The 22,724-nt window shown below is 42.0% G+C and overlaps 1 protein-coding gene across 1 annotated transcript in view; it reads left to right on the top strand.

The window, feature by feature from the left end:
- LOC311245910 (matrilin-2-like) overlaps positions 1-22,257 on the top strand; it is a gene marked incomplete at both ends in the record, with an annotated part of 27,122 nt that extends 4,865 nt beyond the window's left edge. The window contains 10 exons of the mRNA XM_084335934.1: positions 4,467-4,589; positions 7,800-7,922; positions 10,689-10,811; positions 13,188-13,310; positions 13,574-13,696; positions 16,833-16,865; positions 17,135-17,224; positions 18,395-18,805; positions 19,995-20,147; positions 22,100-22,257. Coding sequence (XP_084192060.1) covers positions 4,467-4,589; positions 7,800-7,922; positions 10,689-10,811; positions 13,188-13,310; positions 13,574-13,696; positions 16,833-16,865; positions 17,135-17,224; positions 18,395-18,805; positions 19,995-20,147; positions 22,100-22,257 — 1,460 coding nt within the window. The remainder of the gene's footprint in view (positions 1-4,466; positions 4,590-7,799; positions 7,923-10,688; positions 10,812-13,187; positions 13,311-13,573; positions 13,697-16,832; positions 16,866-17,134; positions 17,225-18,394; positions 18,806-19,994; positions 20,148-22,099) is intronic.
- Between the last annotated feature and the right edge of the window lie 467 nt (positions 22,258-22,724).

Here is a 22,724-nt window from a genome sequence, read left to right as displayed (position 1 = left end):
AGACTATCTGGCAGGTCAGGTTAATTTCTCTAGGGACCCCGTGTTCAGAGAACCTACCCCAAAGCGTTTTACCTTCTCCAGATGTTCATCCCTCACTCTGTTACTAACGGAGTCACGCCTCACACCATTGACCTCTATAGGTTGTGTTAAAGTGGTATGTGGTCCAGTTATGCTGCTCTGATTAAAGGTTGTGTTAAAGTGGTATGTGGTCCAGTTATGCTGCTCTGATTACAGGTTATGTTAAAGTGGTATGTGGTCCAGTTATGCTGCTCTGATTACAGGTTATGTTAAAGTGGTATGTGGTCCAGTTATGCTGCTCTGATTAAAGGTTGTGTTAAAGTGGTATGTGGTCCAGTTATGCTGCTCTGATTACAGGTTATGTTAAAGTGGTATGTGGTCCAGTTATGCTGCTCTGATTACAGGTTATGTTAAAGTGGTATGTGGTCCAGTTATGCTGCTCTGATTAAAGGTTGTGTTAAAGTGGTATGTGGTCCAGTTATGCTGCTCTGATTACAGGTTGTGTTAAAGTGGTATGTGGTCCAGTTATGCTGCTCTGATTAAAGGTTGTGTTAAAGTGGTATGTGGTCCAGTTATGCTGCTCTGATTAAAGGTTGTGTTAAAGTGGTATGTGGTCCAGTTATGCTGCTCTGATTAAAGGTTGTGTTAAAGTGGTATGTGGTCCAGTTATGCTGCTCTGATTAAAGGTTGTGTTAAAGTGGTATGTGGTCCAGTTATGCTGCTCTGATTAAAGGTTGTGTTAAAGTGGTATGTGGTCCAGTTATGCTGCTCTGATTACAGGTTATGTTAAAGTGGTATGTGGTCCAGTTATGCTGCTCTGATTAAAGGTTGTGTTAAAGTGGTATGTGGTCCAGTTATGCTGCTCTGATTAAAGGTTGTGTTAAAGTGGTATGTGGTCCAGTTATGCTGCTCTGATTAAAGGTTGTGTTAAAGTGGTATGTGGTCCAGTTATGCTGCTCTGATTAAAGGTTGTGTTAAAGTGGTATGTGGTCCAGTTATGCTGCTCTGATTAAAGGTTGTGTTAAAGTGGTATGTGGTCCAGTTATGCTGCTCTTGAAGTTGGCAGGCTTCAAATTTGAAAGTACATAATCAATGTTGTTTGTCATGGTTTCTATGCAAATCTATCTATCTATCTATCTATCTATCTATCTATCTATCTATCTATCTATCTATCTATCTATCTATCTATCTATCTATCTATCTATCTATCTATCTATCTATCTATCTATCTATCTATCTATCTATCTATCTATCTATCTATCTATCTATCTATCTATCTATCTATCTATCTATCTATCTATCTATCTATCTATCTATCTATCTATCTATCTATCTATCTATCTATCTATCTATCTATCTATCTATCTATCTATCTATCTATCTATCTATCTATCCCTCCCCTCCTCTCTTTCTCTCAATATTCTCTCCATCTTCTCTGTATCTCCGCTGCCAGAACACTAATCCAGTCATCACCCTGTCACTTGAAGATAGTAGTTCCTGTCTTTATATTGTAGTAGCGGTCTGCTTTGATCCCCCTGAATTGGCGCTGAATGCCCCGAACCATCCAAATCAAATACAACACTTGGCTCACGTAGCTGCCAGACACCACAGTCCTGATTCCCTAGTGGACGATAACAGAGAGTGGGGGGGGGGAGATTTCCTGGAGGAAGTGTGCTTTTGCAATCATCCAACCAGCTGTTGAAGTGTGTGTGTGTGTGTGTGTGTGTGTGTGTGTGTGTGTAGCCAGGGTATCACAATACCGCTGAATCTAAACAGATTTTAAATTTGTTTATTTAATTTTTTGATCCACTTTTTCTCCTTATTTTCAATTTTTCTCCCATCCCAATTTTTCGCTGTTTCCAATTCTCCCCTCCCCTGTCTTGAACGTTGCTCGCATATGCCCCCCACTGGCCGGTTGTAGGGAGGATAGAAGCCTTGCATCACGTGTCCCCTCCGGTACACGAGGAGGCAGCCTGTCACATCTTTTCACCTGCCAGCGCGGACTCTCATTGGCGAGGTGTAACGTGTGGGAGGCTCACACTACCCCCGCCATTTCCTGTCTCTGCTGTGCAGTCATCCCTCAACCGACCTGTAGGAGTCGCTGTCCACAACGTCCAGATTACCACCCATCGACTTCCCCCCGCTGACTCTGCCAATTGAGCCAGTATGCCGGCCGGCCCAAGCCGGAGGCAACGCCGACAGCCGGATTTGAACCCGGTGTCTCTTGCGTTGGTGACGAGCGCAATGTCTGCTGCGCCACCCAGCCGCTTGGATTTGTTTATTAATTAGTTTGATCTTTCTGTTCACAACTCAGCACCTTGTGTGATGTTGAGAGACTAAATACATATTAGAGCCCTGATGAAGTCATATTATGATCTGAGATCAGAGATCTCCATTTAGGCTCTGACGTTTGAAGCTTTCAGCTGATTACACTTAGACTCTGACGTTTGAAGCTTTCAGCTGATTACACTTAGACTCTGACGTTTGAAGCTTTCAGCTGATTACACTTAGACTCTGATGTTTGAAGCTTTCAGCTGATTACACTTAGACTCTGACGTTTGAAGCTTTCAGCTGATTACACTTAGACTCTGACGTTTGAAGCTTTTCCGCCATTTAAAAAATAAATTATATTCTATTCTATTTTAATCTATTTTCAGCCAATTTTTCCGCCGTCAACTAAAAACACACTTTTCAATCAATGTCTGAATTTAAAAAAGGACCTTCTTACTGTCCTTTACTATTATGCACTATGCTACTATGTCTATACTACTATCTACTATGATACTATGCCTATTATACTACCTACTATGCTAATATGTCTATGCTACTATCTACTATGCCTATATTACTACCTACTATGCTACTATGTCTCTATACTACTATCTACTATGATACTATGCCTATACTACTACCTACTATGCTAATATGACTATGCTACTACCTACTATGCCTATACTCCTACCTACTATGCTAATATGACTATGCTACTACCTACTATGCCTATACTCCTACCTACTATGCTAATATGACTATGCTACTACCTACTATGCCTATACTACTACCTAGTACCTACTATGCTAAATTATGTCTATATTACTATATACTATGATACTATGCCTATACTACTACCTACTATGCTAATATGACTATGCTACTACCTACTATACCTATACTCCTACCTACTATGCTAATATAATAATAATAATGCAGGACCTCTTTAGGGGGGTATTTATTCGGCATGCAACGAACTGGACATGCAATTGGAGCGGCACACACACACCAGGATACACACACACACACATGCATTGTCTTTCCTCAGTCGCCGATGCGATTGAGTCTCTGCGCTTGACCCATCCCGTCGTCCTTCCCCCCATGGGCAGCCGGGAGCAGATAGGGCGTCAACGTGAGCCACGCGCCAGGGACCAATCCAAGTGCTCCTGTCCGTCTTCGTCAAGGACACCACAGCGTTAGCGATCTGTTGTTGTGCATGTTTTTCCATTGGGTTTATCTTATCGGGGGGGGGAACCCTTGCGAGCACGGGGAGAACATGCAAACTCCACACAGAAAGGCCTGGGAGATACCCCACCTGAGTACCTGGCATCATGGAAACCTGGTCCCCAAGCGGGAATCGAACCCTGGACCTTTACATTTACATTTACATTTAGTCATTTAGCTGACGCTTTTATCCAAAGCGACTTACAAGTTCTGTGCGACAAGACAGCAAGAAGGGTACAACTCTATCAGCTGAGTAACAATGTTCATCAAAGTGTTGCGTGTTACAGTGTAGGTTAGTTTATTAGGACATGTGCATGACATTAAGGTTAGTCGGGGTTAGATTTTTTAGTTTATTTTTTTTTATCATTTCAGATAATGGTTGAAGAAGTGAGTCTTTAGTCGACGGCGAAAGATTGGACGGGATTCGGCTGTCCTAACTGGGGTGGGTAGTTCATTCCACCATTGTGGGGCAAGGACTGAGAATAGGCAGCTTCTCTTTGATGACCCTCCGGGAGCTTGGATAGGAGTAGATCTGAGGCGGCCAGAAGATGCAGAGCGTAGGGGTCTTGAGGGTGTGTAGTTAGAGACCATTGACCGGAGGTAGGCGGGGACCTTCTTGCTGTGAGGCGACAGTGTTAACCACTACACCACCGTGCCGCCGTGCTAAATGATGTCTATACTACTATGCACTCAGTGTAGCGCTTAAGTTCAGCACTGCTAGACGAACAACACCACTGACCCTTAGCTGCTAGAGGTGAACCCTCCTGCCGACTTGTTGTGCACGATTTGTAAGTCGCTTGGGATAAAACCGTCCGCTAAATGACTCAATGTAAATGCACTCCTGCCTGTTGACTGCCGAATGACAATTAATGTGTGCTTTAAGATTCCCCTTCAGAAGCTATGGTATTGAGTCTAAAAGTCTAAAGTCTTCTGTTTTGACTAATGCCTTACAGAGCTGGACCACTGTGCTGATGCTAAACACGGCTGTGAACAGGAGTTCATGAGCGCACAGGATTCCTGTTTGTGTAAATGCAGAAAAGGATTCACTCTGAGACCTGACGGGAAAACGTGCAAGAGTAAGTCTCGTCTGCTTCTTATTGCTGCTTCCTAAAGCTTTCTGTCTGGATTCTGTTTCATCTTAATGTATTTCTAGTAGGGATGCTTGATATTGGCTTTTTTACCGATACCGATATACTGATATTGTCCAACTCTTAATTTCAGATACCAATATCAACCGATACAGATATATGCAGGGTTTCCCCCCCCAAAAAATGTAATAATTTCAGGTAATTAACATTACATATCTCTTGTTGTGGAATTAACACAACATTATGCATACTTTTGACAATAAATAAAATCAGAATTTGTTCTTACTTGCTTGCCTGGGTAAATAAAGGTTATAGAAATGTAAAAAAATAAATAAAAAAAATCTTTTTTGAAAACCGATACCGATATTTTCCGATATCACATTTTAATGCCGATATCGGCCGATAATATCGGTAGGTCGATAATATCGGACATCCCTAATTTCTAGTTTCTACTCAACATTTCTTCAGGACTCAGTGTTCTCTATTGGCAGAGTGGGAAATATGGAGGCGTAGTTTTATTGCATGTTTTTTTGTTGTTCATGCTTAGAATTTGTTCTCCTGTTAATGCTGAATGAGAACGATCCATTCCTGGCAGCGAGACTGTATTTTCTCATATTATCACAAGGTAACTTTGCTCTTATGTGTCTCCTTCCAAACATAGTTTCCCCTTAAATGGATACTTTGCTATTCTGAATAGTAATCCACATCAATTTATTTATTATTGTTCACTTTTGTAAAAGAAGAATCCTAATATGCTCTGTTGGTATGACATCTGATTTACTCTGTAAAAAGAAAATAATACATATTTTTAATCTCTGTTTGTCAAGATGGAAACTCGCTCATAAACAATTTCGGTAGCACTTTATAATAACACCCTGTTATAATACATTTATAAGGTATTTGTAGATAATGAACTAATCATGAACAAACCATTTATATACATTCGTAAATGATTATTAAATCATTTATAACTATATTTGTATACCATTTACAAAGTATTTATAACGCATTAGTGGATAATGAACTAATCATGAACAAACCATTTATATACATTCATAAATGATTATTAAATCATTTATAACTATATTTGTATAACATTTACACATTAGTTCTACATTATTTATAACTCATTATCAACATTGTTTGTACTTGATTTGTTCATCATTAAATAATGTTGTTTAATGTGTAGTAACACATTTGTAGATGCTTTGAAAAATGGATATGAAAAAACGACTATAGTGTATCTCCATTTATTTTTCATGTTCAACAAATGATTTGTTAAGACATTCATAAAACATCTATAAATCATTTGCAGATGCTATCGTGGGGGCCAATCTAAAGTGAAGCCTATTCATCATTAACAAGTGTCTAATACAGTTAATTATTTGTTTACTTTTTCATCACATGTTACAAATGTTGTAGGCAGCTTTCGGATACACCCTTCTTTGTGACATCAAACAGTGACAGAATTAGGACTAAAGATAAATGCAATTTTATTAACATATAAAATACATGTGCATGACATATAGTGTAACGTAGGGGGGCACTAGGACCCAGGAGTACCCTGGCCAGGTATTGAAGAGTATCTAGAGAGGAAGTATCACGCAAGCTAGACTTGACGTCACGTGTGTTGCCGTCTGTTTGAATGGAAGCACAAGTTATCCGTGCTGCTCCTGCTGCACGCTTTTAATAAGGTATGAGCAGGTTAAACACCTTTTTTTGTTGGTAAATCATTCCTATCATTTCCGACCTACAAACAACTCTTATATGTTGTGTAGACGTTCGTGTAGATGTGGTGGCCGCAGAGAGAAGCTCAGCTTCTTCCCTCAGGCCATCAGATCAATGAACACTGATCTCTCCACACACAAGCATACATGAACACACACATACACACACACAACACAACATTCTGCACTCGTTCACACACAAAGGTCACTTTAAACACACAAGAAAAGGACACTTTAAAGGAAGGGGAAAAGGACACTTTAAGAAAAGAACTTGTTGTGATTGTTGCATAGTATAGTTAGTAACAGCAAGTATAGCATAGGGACATAGAAGTAAAACTGCACATTGTATAGGAGTGTACATAGGATCCAGTGCCTCTTAGCCTGCGACAGCCCGCCGGCAGGGCGTTTTTGGGACTTTTTGCAACAGGCACTTTGGCGACCCCTAGTGGCTCGGGCGTGCATATTTTGTAATACAATATATATATATCGAATTGAAGGCTTATTTGTTGCCTGTCGATAGCGACAAAATCCGACAAAATCCGTTCAGCGGTTCTCCAGTTACATGCCAGTATTTGAGGCTTGTGCAAAGTACACGGTATTGCGCAAAATACCACTCCCGACTCAGGCTGCAGTAGTTCCGTCAATCTAGATCCGATCTCGAAAATGATTGTGGATCGTTGTAGCCAATGAGTGTGGCTTCTAATGATACCCCATGTGGGGATGTGTGAATCAGGGATCTAGGTGAACAACTAAATTATTTAACAGGAAGCCAAATTAATTGAAGTCTATGAGAAAACTGAGTTTTTCTTTGTACACAGTTTATCAAAATCACTCCTAATCACTCATTTCTGAATGGATCTTTATGAAATTTGGATATCTACTACATAAGGCTTCAGGCTATGGCTCCGTATGGATTTGTAAGCCATACCACCTTCTGGGGAAATACTACCTCTGGACTACTAACTACTACAGAAAAACTTGAGTAACAAGTTTTTCTACAACTCAAGTTCAGACCTATGTTACTCTATTACGTTTGCACTAAAAGTGCATTTCTTTTCTGGAATCAGAAACTTCAGAATGTCATCTTTCAAAAGAGACCAGGCTCATGCATGAGCTATAAGTATAAAGTATGTTGTTTTGTTTTGCAAAAAAAGTATGCAGTCCTCAAGTTCTAGTTAAAGAATTGCCACTTTTCTGCCCGCTTGATAATTAAGCGATTTATTAACATGGTTATTTATCATGTCTATTCTAGTTATCTTATTATTATTACTACTATTACTATTGTTTTATTGCACAATCGTAGCGGGCATGGCCAACCGCATTTCACTGTATGCCCTGGTATGTATGTGATGAATAAACTCTTGAATCTTGAAATAATATGGGTTCTTTAAGATTCCCCTTCAGAAGCTATGGTATTGAGTCTAAAAGTCTAAAGACCACCCTGTATTCTGTTTTGACTAATGCCTTACAGAGCTGGACCCCTGTGCTGATGGTAAACACGGCTGTGAACAGGAGTTCATGAGCACAGAGAGTTCCTGTTTGTGTAAATGCAGAAAAGGATTCACTCTGAGACCTGACGGGAAAACATGCAAGAGTAAGTGTCATCTGTCTCCCCCCCACATAAGACCTGCCCAGAGCCTAGAGGTTTTTAAATCCTTGCTCAAAACACACCTCTTCTCCCTGGCCTTTGACCAGAGCTAGCCTAGGCCTAGCACTTATACATGACGTCCGCTGTCACATGTTGTAAAGCACTTTGGTTTGGCTGTTAGTCATTTGTAAATATGCTATAAAAATAAAACTGACTTGACTTGACTTGCCTATTTCTAAATGGTAAACGGTGCACAGTGACACCTTCTCCTGGTAAATGGCTGCATTTATATAACAGCTTTTATCCAAAGCACTAAAAAATGTGTTCCTCACATTTTACCCACTCACTCACACACCGATGGTGGAGACGACCATGCAAGGTGCCAACCTGCTCATCAGGAGCTGGAATCTAACCGGAAACCTCCAGATTACCAGACGACCACTCTACCTCCCATAAAAATTCTCTCTCTTCTCTCTCTCTCTCTCTCTCTCTCTCTCTCTCTCTCTCTCTCTCTCTCTCTCTCTCTCTCTCTCTCTCTCTCTCTCTCTCTCTCTCTCTCTCTCTCTCTCTCTCTCTCTCTCTCTCTCTCTCTCTCTCTCTCTCTCTCTCTCTCTCTCTCTCTCTCTCTCGGGGTGCATTACTTTGAACTAGCCACTACAGATGCCCTCCCCCCACCTATTCCCTGGATATATCTAGCGTTAAACCTGTGAATGGAAAAAACACTCCCCTCCCTCAGCAGCCATTGTTGGGGTGCCCTTGAGCAAGGCACTCATGCCCCAATTTCTGCAGTGGAGCAGCTTGGCGGCCATCATTAGAAAACTGTTGCGGTCGTACTGGCAGCTCCCAGGTGTGATGGTGTCAGACTGGTCATACTGGCAGCTCCCAGGTGTGATGGTGTCAGACTGGTCGTACTGGCAGCTCCCAGGTGTCAGACTGGTCGTACTGGCAGCTCCCAGGTGTGATGGTGTCAGACTGGTCGTACTGGCAGCTCCCAGGTGTCAGACTGGTCGTACTGGCAGCTCCCAGGTGTGATGGTGTCAGACTGGTCGTACTGGCAGCTCCCAGGTGTGATAGTGTCAGACTGGTCGTACTGGCAGCTCCCAGGTGTGATAGTGTCAGACTGGTTGTACTGGCAGCTCCCAGGTGTGATAGTGTCAGACTGGTTGTACTGGCAGCTCCCAGGTGTGATAGTGTCAGACTGGTCGTACTGGCAGCTCCCAGGTGTGATAGTGTCAGACTGGTTGTACTGGCAGCTCCCAGGTGTGATAGTGTCAGACTGGTTGTACTGGCAGCTCCCAGGTGTGATGGTGTCAGACTGGTTGTACTAGCAGCTCCCAGGTGTCAGACTGGTCGTACTGGCAGCTCCCAGGTGTCAGACTGGTCGTACTGGCAGCTCCCAGGTGTGATAGTGTCAGACTGGTCGTACTGGCAGCTCCCAGGTGTGATAGTGTCAGACTGGTCGTACTGGCAGCTCCCAGGTGTGATAGTGTCAGACTGGTCGTACTGGCAGCTCCCAGGTGTCAGACTGGTCGTACTGGCAGCTCCCAGGTGTGATGGTGTCAGACTGGTCGTACTGGCAGCTCCCAGGTGTCAGACTGGTCGTACTGGCAGCTCCCAGGTGTCAGACTGGTCGTACTGGCAGCTCCCAGGTGTGATGGTGTCAGACTGGTTGTACTGGCAGCTCCCAGGTGTGATGGTGTCAGACTGGTCGTACTGGCAGCTCCCAGGTGTCAGACTGGTCGTACTGGCAGCTCCCAGGTGTGATGGTGTCAGACTGGTCGTACTGGCAGCTCCCAGGTGTGATAGTGTTGTGTGAAGCAGGGCTTTGCAGAAAAAGTAATTTTTAAAAGGTTTAAATAAATAAATACATGAATGAATTATTTATTTAAAGAAAAAAAAAGGAGCAAAATAAATATATATCTAGTGGGGTGGCCAACCTGCCGGCTCGCGAGCCGCATGCGGCTCTTTGCCCGCCAATGTGTGGCTCCTCCCTCCATTAAAAAAAAACAACAACAAAAAAATATTATAATTTTTATTTTTTTGTCATTCATTCCATAAGACATAGAATAAACATTTACAGACTTATTTTTTTAAATGGTTCATTTGCATGTTCTGGCTATCTGATTCTAGGGACATCTAACTTATGGATCTCAGGGAATGTATTCCCAGTGTCAGAAATATTGTGTATGTTACTAGGCTTGAGTAAATTGTAATGAACCAAAGGAGAATATCAATTAAATTATATATCTTTTTTATATAGATTTCTATAATCATATATTTCACTAATAACAGTTACAATCATTGGTAAACAAACGTAATGCTGAAAATATACACTTTGACAGCTGTTTTGACAGGGTTAGGGTCTTTACTCTTGGCTACATTTGAAAAGAAAACCCAACATTAATTCATACATTCTGTAGAGATGGATTTATGGCCTGATGTCATTTGCGGTCCAGTACTGGACCGCTCAGGCTTAAGAGGTTAACCCTGTGAGGCCCAAATAAAAAAGACATTAGCAACATCAGAGGCCAGAGGGTGGGACCTATAAACACATGAAGGGTGCCGTGACTAAAAAAAAGTTGAGAAACGCTGGTATATATGGTGTGGCTCTTTGTGGTACCACAGTACTTTTTGTGGCTCTTAGTCTCTGACTGGTTGGCCACCCCTAACTGTATTTGTTTCTCATATACTCTATCCAGTATGTTCCACAAGCATTATAGCATATCCTGTTTGCTAACTGTATAATTGTACTCTAACATGCTTGCACTGCAGAGCTGGACCACTGTGCTGATGGTAAACACGGCTGTGAACAGGAGTTCATGAACACAGAGGATTCCTGTTTGTGTAAATGCAGAAAAGGATTCACACTGACATCTGACGGGAAAACATGCAAGAGTAAGTGTCATCTGCTTCTTTATTTTTTATCCACTTTTTCTCCCATTTTTCTATATTTTCTCCCAACCCAATTTCGTATCATCCAATTCAACCCTCCCCTGTCACAAACGCTGTTTCTTGCCTCCCACAAGCCGGCTGCAATGTGGACTAAGTCATACATAGCACAAGTCCCCTCCGGTACTTGAGGTAACAGCAGTCGCATTTTTCACCTGCGCAGCTCGATCTCTCAGTGGCGAGGAGTAACGCGTGGGAGGCTCACGCTGCCCCCGACACTTCCTGATTCTACTGCGCAGGCGCACCAACCGACCTGTAGGAGTCGCTGTCCACAACGCCCGATCCCCACCCATCAGTTTCCCACCCCCTAATACGGCCAATGTGTATTAGTACGGACGACCAGCTAAACTGAAAGCAAATGTGGAGCGCTGGGCTCAAACAGGCGAGCCCAGCGTCTCCAGATTTCGTGGCGAGCGCCTTGCCCACTACGCCACATAGCCGCCCAAGTGTCATCTGCTTCTTATTGTCTTGACATTGAACTTGATCTTGATAATGAAATCCAGATACAGAAAGATACATTTACTAAACTCTTGTGGTAAAACTCAAATGGTTGCAACCACTGGGTAGATGTCTAAACACTGGAGCAGCTGGGTAGTGTAGAGGTCTAAACACTGGAGCAGCTGGGTAGTGTAGTGGTCTAAACACTGGGTAGTGTAGGTCTAAACACTGGAGTGGCTGGGTAGTGTAGTGGTCTAAACACTGGGTAGTGTAGGTCTAAACACTGGAGTGGCTGGGTAGTGTAGACTAGAGGTCTAACTAGTGTAGATGTCTAACTAGTGTAGATGTCTAACTAGTGTAGATGTCTAACTAGTGTAGATGTCTAACTAGTGTAGAGGTCTAAACACTAGAGTGGCTGGGTAGTGTAGAGGTTTAAACACTAGAGCGGCTGGGTAGTGTAGAGGTCTAAACACTGGAGCAGCTGGGTAGTGTAGAGGTCTAAACACTGGGTAGTGTAGAGGTCTAAACACTGGGTAGTGTAGAGGTCTAAACACTGGGTAGTGTAGAGGTCTAAACACTGGAGCAGCTGGGTAGTGTAGAGGTCTAAACACTGGAGCAGCTGGGTAGTGTAGAGGTCTAAACACTGGGTAGTGTAGAGGTCTAAACACTGGGTAGTGTAGAGGTCTAAACACTGGGTAGTGTAGAGGTCTAAACACTAGAGAGGCTGGGTAGTGTAGAGGTCTAAACACTGGAGAGGCTGGGTAGTGTAGATGTCTAAACACTGGGTAGTGTAGAGGTCTAAACACTGGGTAGTGTAGAGGTCTAAACACTGGGTAGTGTAGAGGTCTAAACACTGGGTAGTGTAGAGGTCTAAACACCGGAGTGGCTGGGTAGTGTAGAGGTATAAACAACATAGAGGTAGTGTAGAGGTCTAAACACTAGAGAGGCTGGGTAGTGTAGAGGTCTAAACACTGGGTAGTGTAGAGGTCTAAGCACTGGGCTGGCTGGGTAGTGTAGAGGTCTAAACACTGGAGAGGCTGGGTAGTGTAGAGGTCTAAACACTGGGTAGTGTAGAGGTCTAAGCACTGGGCTGGCTGGGTAGTGTAGAGGTCTAAACACTGGGTAGTGTAGAGGTCTAAACACTGGGTAGTGTAGAGGTCTAAACACTGGGTAGTGTAGAGGTCTAAACACTGGGTAGTGTAGAGGTCTAAACACTAGAGAGGCTGGGTAGTGTAGAGGTCTAAACACTGGAGAGGCTGGGTAGTGTAGAGGTCTAAACACTGGAGAGGCTGGGTAGTGTAGAGGTCTAAACACTAGAGAGGCTGGGTAGTGTAGAGGTCTAAACACTGGGCAGTGTAGAGGTCTAAACACTAGAGAGGCTGGGTAGTGTAGAGGTCTAAACGTTAGTTCTTATTTATTTATCCACTGTCATTTGCAGTGTTGGTGTAGTGTTTTTATTTATTTTCTGACATAACGATGCCTCTTGAGGCATGACTATGACTGTAAATGGTCAACTTAATTTTTTAGCGTACAAATATTGTCATATTTATTTAAATTATGATTAATTAATTCCAAGGAGGCCTGTAGAGTTGACATGAACGATATCACCATGATTCCTCCCAAATAAAGCCCTTAAGAACACGGCGCACACCAGTCTGTCGACTTACGACTGCTCTTCAGCGCTCCTAAATCCTGCTCTTAGTTAGGACCGAATCCAGGAGAAGGGACCGTTGGTGAATCCCAAAATCGGCCCGAAAATGTCTTAAGTGGCGCTAAGACAAAAATGTGTCAGATTTTTTCTCTTAAGTCCGTTGGTGAATGAGACCCAATGATCTGTTTCCCCATTAGCTTTTTGCTCTTACACATTCTGCTCACTCACTGCAGAACTGGACCCCTGTGCTGATGGTAAACACGGCTGTGAACAGGAGTTCATGAGCACAGAGAGTTCCTGTTTGTGTAAATGCAGAAAAGGATTCACTCTGAGACCTGACGGGAAAACATGCGAGAGTAAGTGTCATCTGCTTTTCTCTTGTAATAAATATTTGGAAAATGCAATTGTACTTCAGATTTAGGAATTTGAGATTTTGTGATTTTGAGATCTGAGATGTGAGATTCTGAGATTTCCCCCCCACTTTATTCTAGTGAATATGATGCATGATATAGTGCTTAATAGACACAATTCATTCATAGTATGAGACTAAGATCCTATTGGTTCGTTCTAGAATATTTTTATAACTGGCTGTTTTTCTGTTTTGACTAATGCCTTACAGAGCTGGACCCCTGTGCTGATGGTAAACACGGCTGTGAACAGGAGTTCATGAGCACAGAGGATTCCTGTTTGTGTAAATGCAGAAAAGGATTCACACTGAGACCTGACGGGAAAACATGCGAGAGTAAGTGTCATCTGTTTTTCTCTTGTAATAGATATTTGTAATATTTATAATAAATGCAACTCTACTTCAGATTTAGAGATTTGAGATTTATAGCTTTTTTTCACTTGAATAGGATGTGTGATATAGACACAATTCATTCATAGTATGTGACTAAAATCCTATTGGTTTGTTCTAGAATATTTCTATGGTATTTAGTTACAGAATTCTGAATACATCAGAATCAGGTCAGGTCAGAAGGCTAGTCCTGTACTGGATCAAGAGGAACATTCTTTGATGATGTGCCACAGGGAGGGATACTCACACCATTTTAGTACAAGCATAAGACAGAGAATATAATTAGTATTTGACAACACAGATTTCCATGACTAATGAGTGAGATACTATCATTTGAAACTGAACAGGGTTGTCTTCATTGGTCAATTTAGTCTGTGTATGTAATATATCCCATTTACAATAGCCAGCATAAGCTCATATCCCGAATATGATAGCTGTGATATGTGGATATCATATTAGCTGGGATACTGAAGCATGTAAACACCTTATTCTTACCGTCGGGTTTTGCGGTCCATGGGAGTTATTTTTCCATGGGAACACTCGTGGCAACATTACGTATGCTCGTGTATATGGGGATCAGAATATCAAAATGCATAGAAACACTTTCTCCTGTCTGAGACTTTAACCAGAACTCAAACTACAACAGTCTACACCCCCTGGGCCCCTTAACAATTGTTTGTATTGAGCCGCATTGTAATTGTACCCATTCTGCAATGTTAAATAACGTTGTTTATCCATTCACTAGCTCTATTAAGCGATGATAGCTAGCCTAGCCACAATGCTATGGTCGCTGCCATTAACGTTAGCATGTAAGCTAACGACAACAACAATGGCGTCAAAACTTTTTCTAACAGGATGTGAGTGACAAAGCCTGAACAGGATATCACAGGTTCACCCTTCTCATTGGTTGAAAATGGCCTTCATGTTTGTACATCGCCATCTGTTGCTTTGGCATTGTACTGCATGTATATATTACATCAACAGTGTTAAACCACTGTGAGCGGCCTGGAGGGAGTGGATTGGAGTGGAGGAGAAGCGGTAGATGCAGTGTATTTTGTTAGCCGCCAGGTGGCGGGCAGACCTTAAATTCTAATCGCCAAAGAATAAATCTACAAGTCAATGGCGCTGGGCGTGTAACTATTTTGTACCCTGTAAGTGTGCCTCTAAGGCAGACCTGGGCATTGTACGGCCCGCGGGCCGGATACGGCCCGCGGGATGATTCTGACCGGCCCGCGAAAGATTACATGATAATAATAAAAAAAAAAAAAAAAAATTATTTTTTTTAATATTTTTTTTTTTTTTTAACTTTTTTCTTTTCATGTCAACGTTCACACGCACAATATACGCTTACCTAGGATTTGACTTGATTCAACAACAAAGCAGTCGGGGCAAGCCGAAAACAGTGGAAAGTGTGGTTATTTGAAGTTTGGATTTCTTTTTTCACAACTGAGGTAGGTAGATTACATTTTTAGAGACTAAAGTACAGAAAAAAGGTACCGTTGGGTACCGGTATCGATTCACAGGTACCGGTACCGTATCGGTTCAAATGTGAACGGTACCCATCCCTACTGAACACACAACTGCAGGGCAAGGGCATTTTTGCTCATGAAATGCATAGCCATGTGAAAGCCTTCATGACAAAGTTGCAATTAATTTCAAGGCAACTAGGCAGCAACAATCTCAAATACATGAAAACCCTGAAAGAAGTAAACCATCAGCTGCTCACTGGCACAGGTACTCATCCATGTTAGAAGCACTGCATGATGAATTTTCAAGGCGTTTTCAAGATTTCAAAAAGGTTGAGGATGAAATGCAGCTGGTTTCCTCTCCCTTTACCTGCAGTGTTGATAGTTGTTCAGCTTGAACTCATTGACCTGCAGTCTGATTCACTACTGAAAGATCACTTTAAGTCAGCATCACTGCTAGAGTTCTACTCTGCTCTCAAGGTGGAGAACTTTCCAAACATGAGGAGACATGCTCAGAAGATGTTGGTTCTCTTTGGATCCACCTATATGTGAACAGACATTCTCAGTCATGACGTTTACCAAGTCCAGGTACAGATCCTCTCTCACTGATGAACATCTGGCAGCTGTGCTTCGCATCTCCACCTCAGACATGCAACCTGACTTTGATGGACTTGTTAAAGCTCAACAGAGACTGGATTTATCACACTGAATAAAAAAAAAAGAGCTGAAGAACACTAAAATGTGGAAATATAACAAGTGAAATGGGACACTTGATATTTTTTTTCTTTTTTTGCACAGTTCTGAAAACATTAAATGTTTAATATAGGCATGTAAAGTAAAAAAGGCTACTGGGACACTTTTCTTTACACAGTTCAGTGACATGTCTTGTTTATTTTGGCTATAAGATGATGTGATGTCTTTAGAAAGCTAAGAAAATCCCTGTTTCAATAGTATATGAAACTCAAAATAATAACTTTATTTGTATAGCACTTTTTCATACATGCCCTTTGTTAATGTTTCACATTTTGTTTATCATTTTGGAAATAAATTCTATTTGAATAAATGATATTTTTGAAAGCTAACCTCACCTTTTAATTGCCAAATAATAACACACTCTTACCAGGGGTCAAAACAATGCCATTTACTGCTTTTTATATAGAAATAAAATGTATATTATGCATAATTGAGGTTGGAATTTTGGCCCGGCCCTCCAACATATTTTCAGTTGCTCATTCGGCCCCCCGGGAAAAATAATTGCCCACCCCTGCTCTAAGGCATAACAAAAAATATTTTTGGTTCCTGTTGGGTGTCAGTTAACGGCGACTATGGATAGGGAATTTCTTTATTTAATTAAAATGTTCACAACAACATGGATGCATGTACTCTGCCAGCATGTTTAATATCCATAATACTAAAGGTTTGACTAAGATTTGTATGAAACTTAATTGTAAAAAAAAAAAAAAAATAATCAGATTTTTTTTTTAAACTCATAAAATAAATTGGGTCGCACCTAAATCGGCAGGGTCGGTCGGCAACCGGAACCAAACCATTATTTTTGTTAGGCCTAACCTGAACATACTCCCTGTTCCCCTCATCCATCCATCTACCTGCCGCAGGTCTGGACCTCTGCCAGACCACGGACCACGGCTGTGAGTGTAACCGGTCTCGTATTGATCTGCGTTGTGTTTCAAATTCCAATTCGACCCCTGTTAAGGGATTGCCCTGAGTGGGAGTTGAACCCCGGTCTCCCGCACCGGGGCCTACATCACAAACCGCTGCGCCAAGAAAGGATATCTCTCCTAAGCGCTCAGTTTGGATGCCTCTGGGGAGTGAGTTCACTTGCAGTACTGCTTAACATCCACAGCCACCAAACTACTTGTACCACGTGACTGTGGATATACTGCGGTACCTCCGTTACATGAGCACCAGTGTGTCATCATCCCTGACTCCCACGTCTGTAGATGTTCTGAAGGATTCATTCTGGCTGAAGACGGCAAGAGCTGCAGAAGTACGGCTTCCTTTTGGCACGCTTATAACCTTTACTGCTCACCCTGCATACCATGCATCACCCTGCATACCATGCATCACCCTGCATACATAAAGTATAGATTTAGCTCTACAAACAGCCTCACGCACAATGAAAGTTTGTTTTGATTTGCTGGCCGACGGCCGTATAGAGTGGGATTAGACGGATCCAAATGGCCCCGAATGTGTTAACAATTGTGTGTATTGTACCCATTCTGCAATCTGTTAATAAAATGTTCAATCAATCAATCACCTGCGCAGGTACAATACAGTACGGCTCAATACACACAATTGTTAAGGGGATGCAGACCAGAGAAAGACTTTCGTCTTGTTTACATCAGGGTCCCCCATTTTCAATTCATAATGAATTGTAAGTAAGGGTGCAATACCTGTATCTCCTTCTGTATTGTTATTGAATGATCTCTCTCAATTACCGACCTCTATACAGGTGAAAAGACTCATGTTGGCCGGCCTCACAGCCGCAAAAAAATGTATTGCCTCACGTTGGTTTCACCCAGACAAACTCTGCCCGAAGGTATGGTTTCTCACCTACCTTGATGTGATCTATTTGGAGATATCCACGGCACGTGTTGTAGGGGTTAAGGAATCTAATATCGCAATTTGGTTGGCTGCAGTGGCAAAGTTAAAAGAACGCATATAAGTTTGGGAATTTGTTTTGATTTGTTTTGATTTTTGTTTTTTTTACTGAATAATGTATTGTGAGTGTGACTCATGTTGAGGTCCTTGGGGGAGCGGGGGGGGGGGGGGGGGGGAAGAGAACAAGCGAGTGTCCATGTAGGATGATCACTGTACAGTCTGTATCAGTTATTGTCTTGTCATGTGGTGTTAAGTTATTGTCTTGGGAAGTCTTTTTATGTATTATTATTGTATTGTTTGTGATATATGTTTTGTTTCATGTTGGAGAAAAAAGAAAGAAAGAAAAAGAAAATAAAAATATTTGATCCAAAAAAAAAAAGGTAAGGGTGCAATTAGCACTGTGCAATCCATTCTTTGTGGATCCCGCCCTTAAAGTTCGGCAAATAAATATAAAGATGTTGTGGATTTTAAGCGCGCGGGGAACTCTCCGCTTTCCGAATCCCGCAGAGTCGGCTGTGAACCTTCATCTCATCCCCCCCCCCCCCCCCCCCCCCAGAGTCGGACTGCAGCGACGGGGTCCTGGATCTGGTGTTTGTGATCGACGGCTCCAAGAGCCTGGGCCCGGCCAACTTTGAGAAGGTCAAGCAGTTCGTCAACGCCATGGTGGACACGCTGGAGGTGTCCCGCACCGGCACGCACGTGGGCCTGCTGCAGTACTCCACCCAGGTCCAGACGGAGTTCACCCTGGCCCAGTACACTGCCACGCAGGACGTGAAGGACGCCGTGTCCCGCATGCGGTACATGGGCAGAGGCTCCATGACGGGCTCCGCCCTGCGCCACATGTTCCAGTACAGCTTCTCGGCCAAGGAAGGGGCCCGAGCCGACGTGCCCCGCGTCTGCATCGTGTTCACGGACGGACGGTCGCAAGACGACGTGTCGGAGTGGGTCGGCAAGGCAAAGAACGCTGGTATGTTTGAGTTTTTTTTTTTTTGCCTTTCTATCATTTACTCCCATCCCCCAATTTAGTCGTTATGCCAATTCCCTTCCTGGTCGTTGCGCGCATTGCCCCACTGTCGGCCTGGGGAGGGTGTAGAACTACCACACGCCTCCTCCGATACATGTGGAGTCAGCCAGCCGCTTCCATTTCACTGGTTGTTAGTCTTTTTAATTGTTTTTATTCATTTTAATTGTTTTATTCATTTAACTTTTTGTCTATATCTCCTGTAGCACTCTAAGATTCTCGCGAATATAAAGTGCGGTACAAATTGAATCTATTATTATTATTATTATTATTATTATTATTATTATTATTATTATTATTATTATTATTATTATTATTATTATTATTATTCCTTTCACCTGACAGCGAGGAGTTTCACTGGGGGAACGTAACGCGTGCGGAGGTTCACGCTATTTCCCCCGATCCCCTCCCTGCTGAACAGGCCAGTAGGAGTCGCTGTTTACAACGACCAGGACTCATACCCACCCGGCTTCCCACCTGCAAACACTGACAATTGTGATCGTTGGGATGACTGGCAAACTCGAGAAAGGCAACTGAGGTTTCCCTCATTTACAGTCACGTCGAGTGCACATACAGAAATAAGCAAAGAAATGCATATAAATTCATAGCATATAAAATCATAACAATAAGACAACAAGGTCAGGCAAAAAGCAAGGATAACAAATAAATTAAAACTCATACAATTTAATTGACAAAGGTTGGAGATCAAGGTTTTAAACTCTGCAACAGAGGGGAGAATCTCAAGCTTTAAGGACCGTTGGAGTCCATTCCATGAGCTAGAGGGGCATCATAGCAAAATGCTGATTTACCCTGTTCAGAGCAAACTCTGGGGACCTCAAGGACCAGCCAGTCACTAGAACGGGTTCCATAGGTTCCAAAATTCCCTTCCAATAATCATGTAGTATATGGAGGTAGCTTAACAATAAGGGCGTTAAAAATGAACAAATACCAGTGTTTGTTGCGCCTCTCCATCAGAGAGGACCAACCAACCTTCTCAAACAGACAGTGATGAGTGTTGTATGTGACAGGCCATCATGGTAGTGACTCAATAGTGTTGCCGATGTACCATCAGTACCATGGTTTAAATAGATACAGGTCAGTTTCACTTGATCCTACCGTCTTCCGTCTCTTGCAGGAGTCACTATATACGCCATCGGTATTGGGAAAGCTATCGAGGAGGAGCTGAGAGAAATCGCCTCAGAGCCTGATGACAAACACCTCTACTACGCCGAGGACTTCAACAAAATGGGCGACATCACAGACAAGCTGAAGTCCAGGTTGTGTAAAGGTAACGCCTGCTGCATGGATCAATAGTTATGAATGAGTCGTTTTATAACTATGTAAAAGAAAATAATAATACAAAGATCATTTGTTGTGAAAAGAAAATATTATAATAAAATAAGATAAAATAATAAACAGTATTTTGTCCGAAAAGGAATCAGAAGAAAACAATTTGATTATCAGGTCCTACCCCATATTGCAATGTAGCACAGTGTTAAATCTGCTTCCAACATGAATGATCCGCAAACAAAATCACTTATTTATTTTACAATAAATAGGCTACTGTCCATCCAGTGTTTTTAGAAAGCAAAAGGTATGCTGCTGACTAGATATTGTTGACTAGTTATTTAGGAGCCTGAGCAGGCCCGCCCCCATCCCTCCCTACAGGAAATGCTCGTCTCTGCCCTACAAGTGTAGGAAGTAACGTAAACACGCACAACACTTGTGATATTAATCACACAAGGAACATGTATCTGTTACTTTCATTTAACGCGTGCTTCCTGTACCTAAAGGAAGACAGAAACAGCAGTCCTCCTCCAACTTGCGGGGGAGATGGTTAGAAAAGTTGTCATCTGTTTTTTCTTTCTTTTTTGGGGGTTTTTCAGGAGCGTTTGCCACAGAAACAGTGACGTTGTTGACTGGACATTGTTTAATTCATATTTGAGTTGGTAAAATGGATTGATGTTAAATGCATTGACCTCAATCAATCAATCAATCAATCAATCAATCAATCAATCACCCACAAGATGAATCAATATCATAGACCTGTCGGCTCTTCTCGCTGTAAGATTCTGCATCCTGCAAGAAGGTTCCGTTGATGATTTAGTTTTCTTTTAAGGACACGTGAAAGTATTATAAAACACTTGTCTCCAACACGGTCCTCGAAGACAGACAAGACATCAAAAGACAGACTAAAGTTACAGGACAAAATCAGATTTACAACACAAGACCACACAGATACCTTCCACAAAACATGGCAGCCCTTCCTATCTCATTTCAAAACCCATATGACTCCTTCCAAACTTGGGACCCCATGACCCCCATGACCCCCCTCCTCCCCCCATCTACCTTCCTGACACTGCTAGCCCACGTATGGCTGGGGAGATGGCATTGTGGTGGTCTGCTGAGGGTGTTAAATTTACTTTCCATTTTATTTGTTTTACCATCTGGAAATTACGCTACTAAAATGGAGAGTATTACTTATATTATATATTATTATTTGTCTTTCCTATTTATATATATATTTTTTTTCTCTTTTGTTTTCTTTTAATTTTACTTAATTTCTTTTTGCGTAGCTTTGTCGGTCACATCTGTATTTATGTTTAATTATTTAAAATTTTCTATTTTTTTTTTTTATTTTACATGTATGTTTGTCATCGCCCTCACTGGGTGGGATGGTTGTGGGATTAGGGGATAGGAATGGGGAAGGAAATGGAAGTTGTATAATTTGGATAACTGAATTGTATAAATATGTACTAATTCTTCCAATAAAAAAAGATAAACCTAAAGTTACAGGACATCTAAGACACATGATGGAATACATACACACATGTGAATGCGCTGCACAGTAGAACTCTTTGTGTGGCTTATAGTGGTGAATCTCTGCCCCCTGCTGGTGTGATGGTGTACAACGACCAAAACATTGGGATCTAATCTATCTGGTATTAGTAGTGGATGATAGAGTGGGGCGATAATATGCCCAAAATATCACAATATTTTTCAGTATAACGGTATTTGGCGGTCTAGTTTTCCAGTACACATTTAACATTTCTTTAAAATTATTGTAATACAATTGACATGGTCCTATTTCATTCAGAATGGTCTATTTTATTTAACTTTTTAATACTGCTGCAAGGAATCTTTAATTTTTTTCTTCTTCTCTCCTCAGATAAACTGTCTAACGAGGAGGTGTGGTGGTGTTTCCAGAACCCGTTGACCTGCTTCTTCTTCTCTCCTCAGATAAACCGTCTAACGAGGAGATGTGTCGGTGTGAGAACGTGATGGTTTTCCAGGACCAGGTGGCAGAGAAGCTGAAGACACTGACCCAGAATAATATCCTTCACGTCATGCCGTTCTCTCGTTTTCAGAGACCAGAGTCCTCGACACAAAAAGAGTAGCCTATGTCCCTGTTACGGTTACGACCCCTGTGGGTCTAAGGGTAAAGGGCTGTAACATAACAGTTGGTTGAAAGAAATTATGGACCAGGTTTGTAAACACAATGATATTTATTAATAAATGCAAAGGAAGCACATGTAGCTCAAGGGTGAGCCCAGGCCAAAACAACAAACAAACACCACTATTCTTCAAATAAACCAACCTAATCTATGGTAAAAGAAATTACATTACCTAAACTACCCGGTCCCTTACCTAACCAAAACAGGAGAAAACAATATCCAAATGAAATGGCAGCTCACCCCATCTGTGCTTCCTGAAAAGAGAGAAAACACATTAATGATACATACCAGAATGGAAAACATATAACAAAACAATCTATAGCTAACAATGCTCTCTCTGAGGCCATACACACACAAAGGCAGTTTCACAAAGGCCAATAAACAAATGCAATATTATCAATGGAGTCAAG

This window comes from Notolepis coatsorum (genome assembly GCF_963971535.1).
Source record: "Notolepis coatsorum genome assembly, chromosome: 19".
NCBI lineage: Eukaryota > Metazoa > Chordata > Actinopteri > Aulopiformes > Paralepididae > Notolepis > Notolepis coatsorum.
The sequence above is the reverse complement of the archived record's forward strand: the minus strand, read 5'-3'. Positions and strand labels throughout refer to the sequence as shown.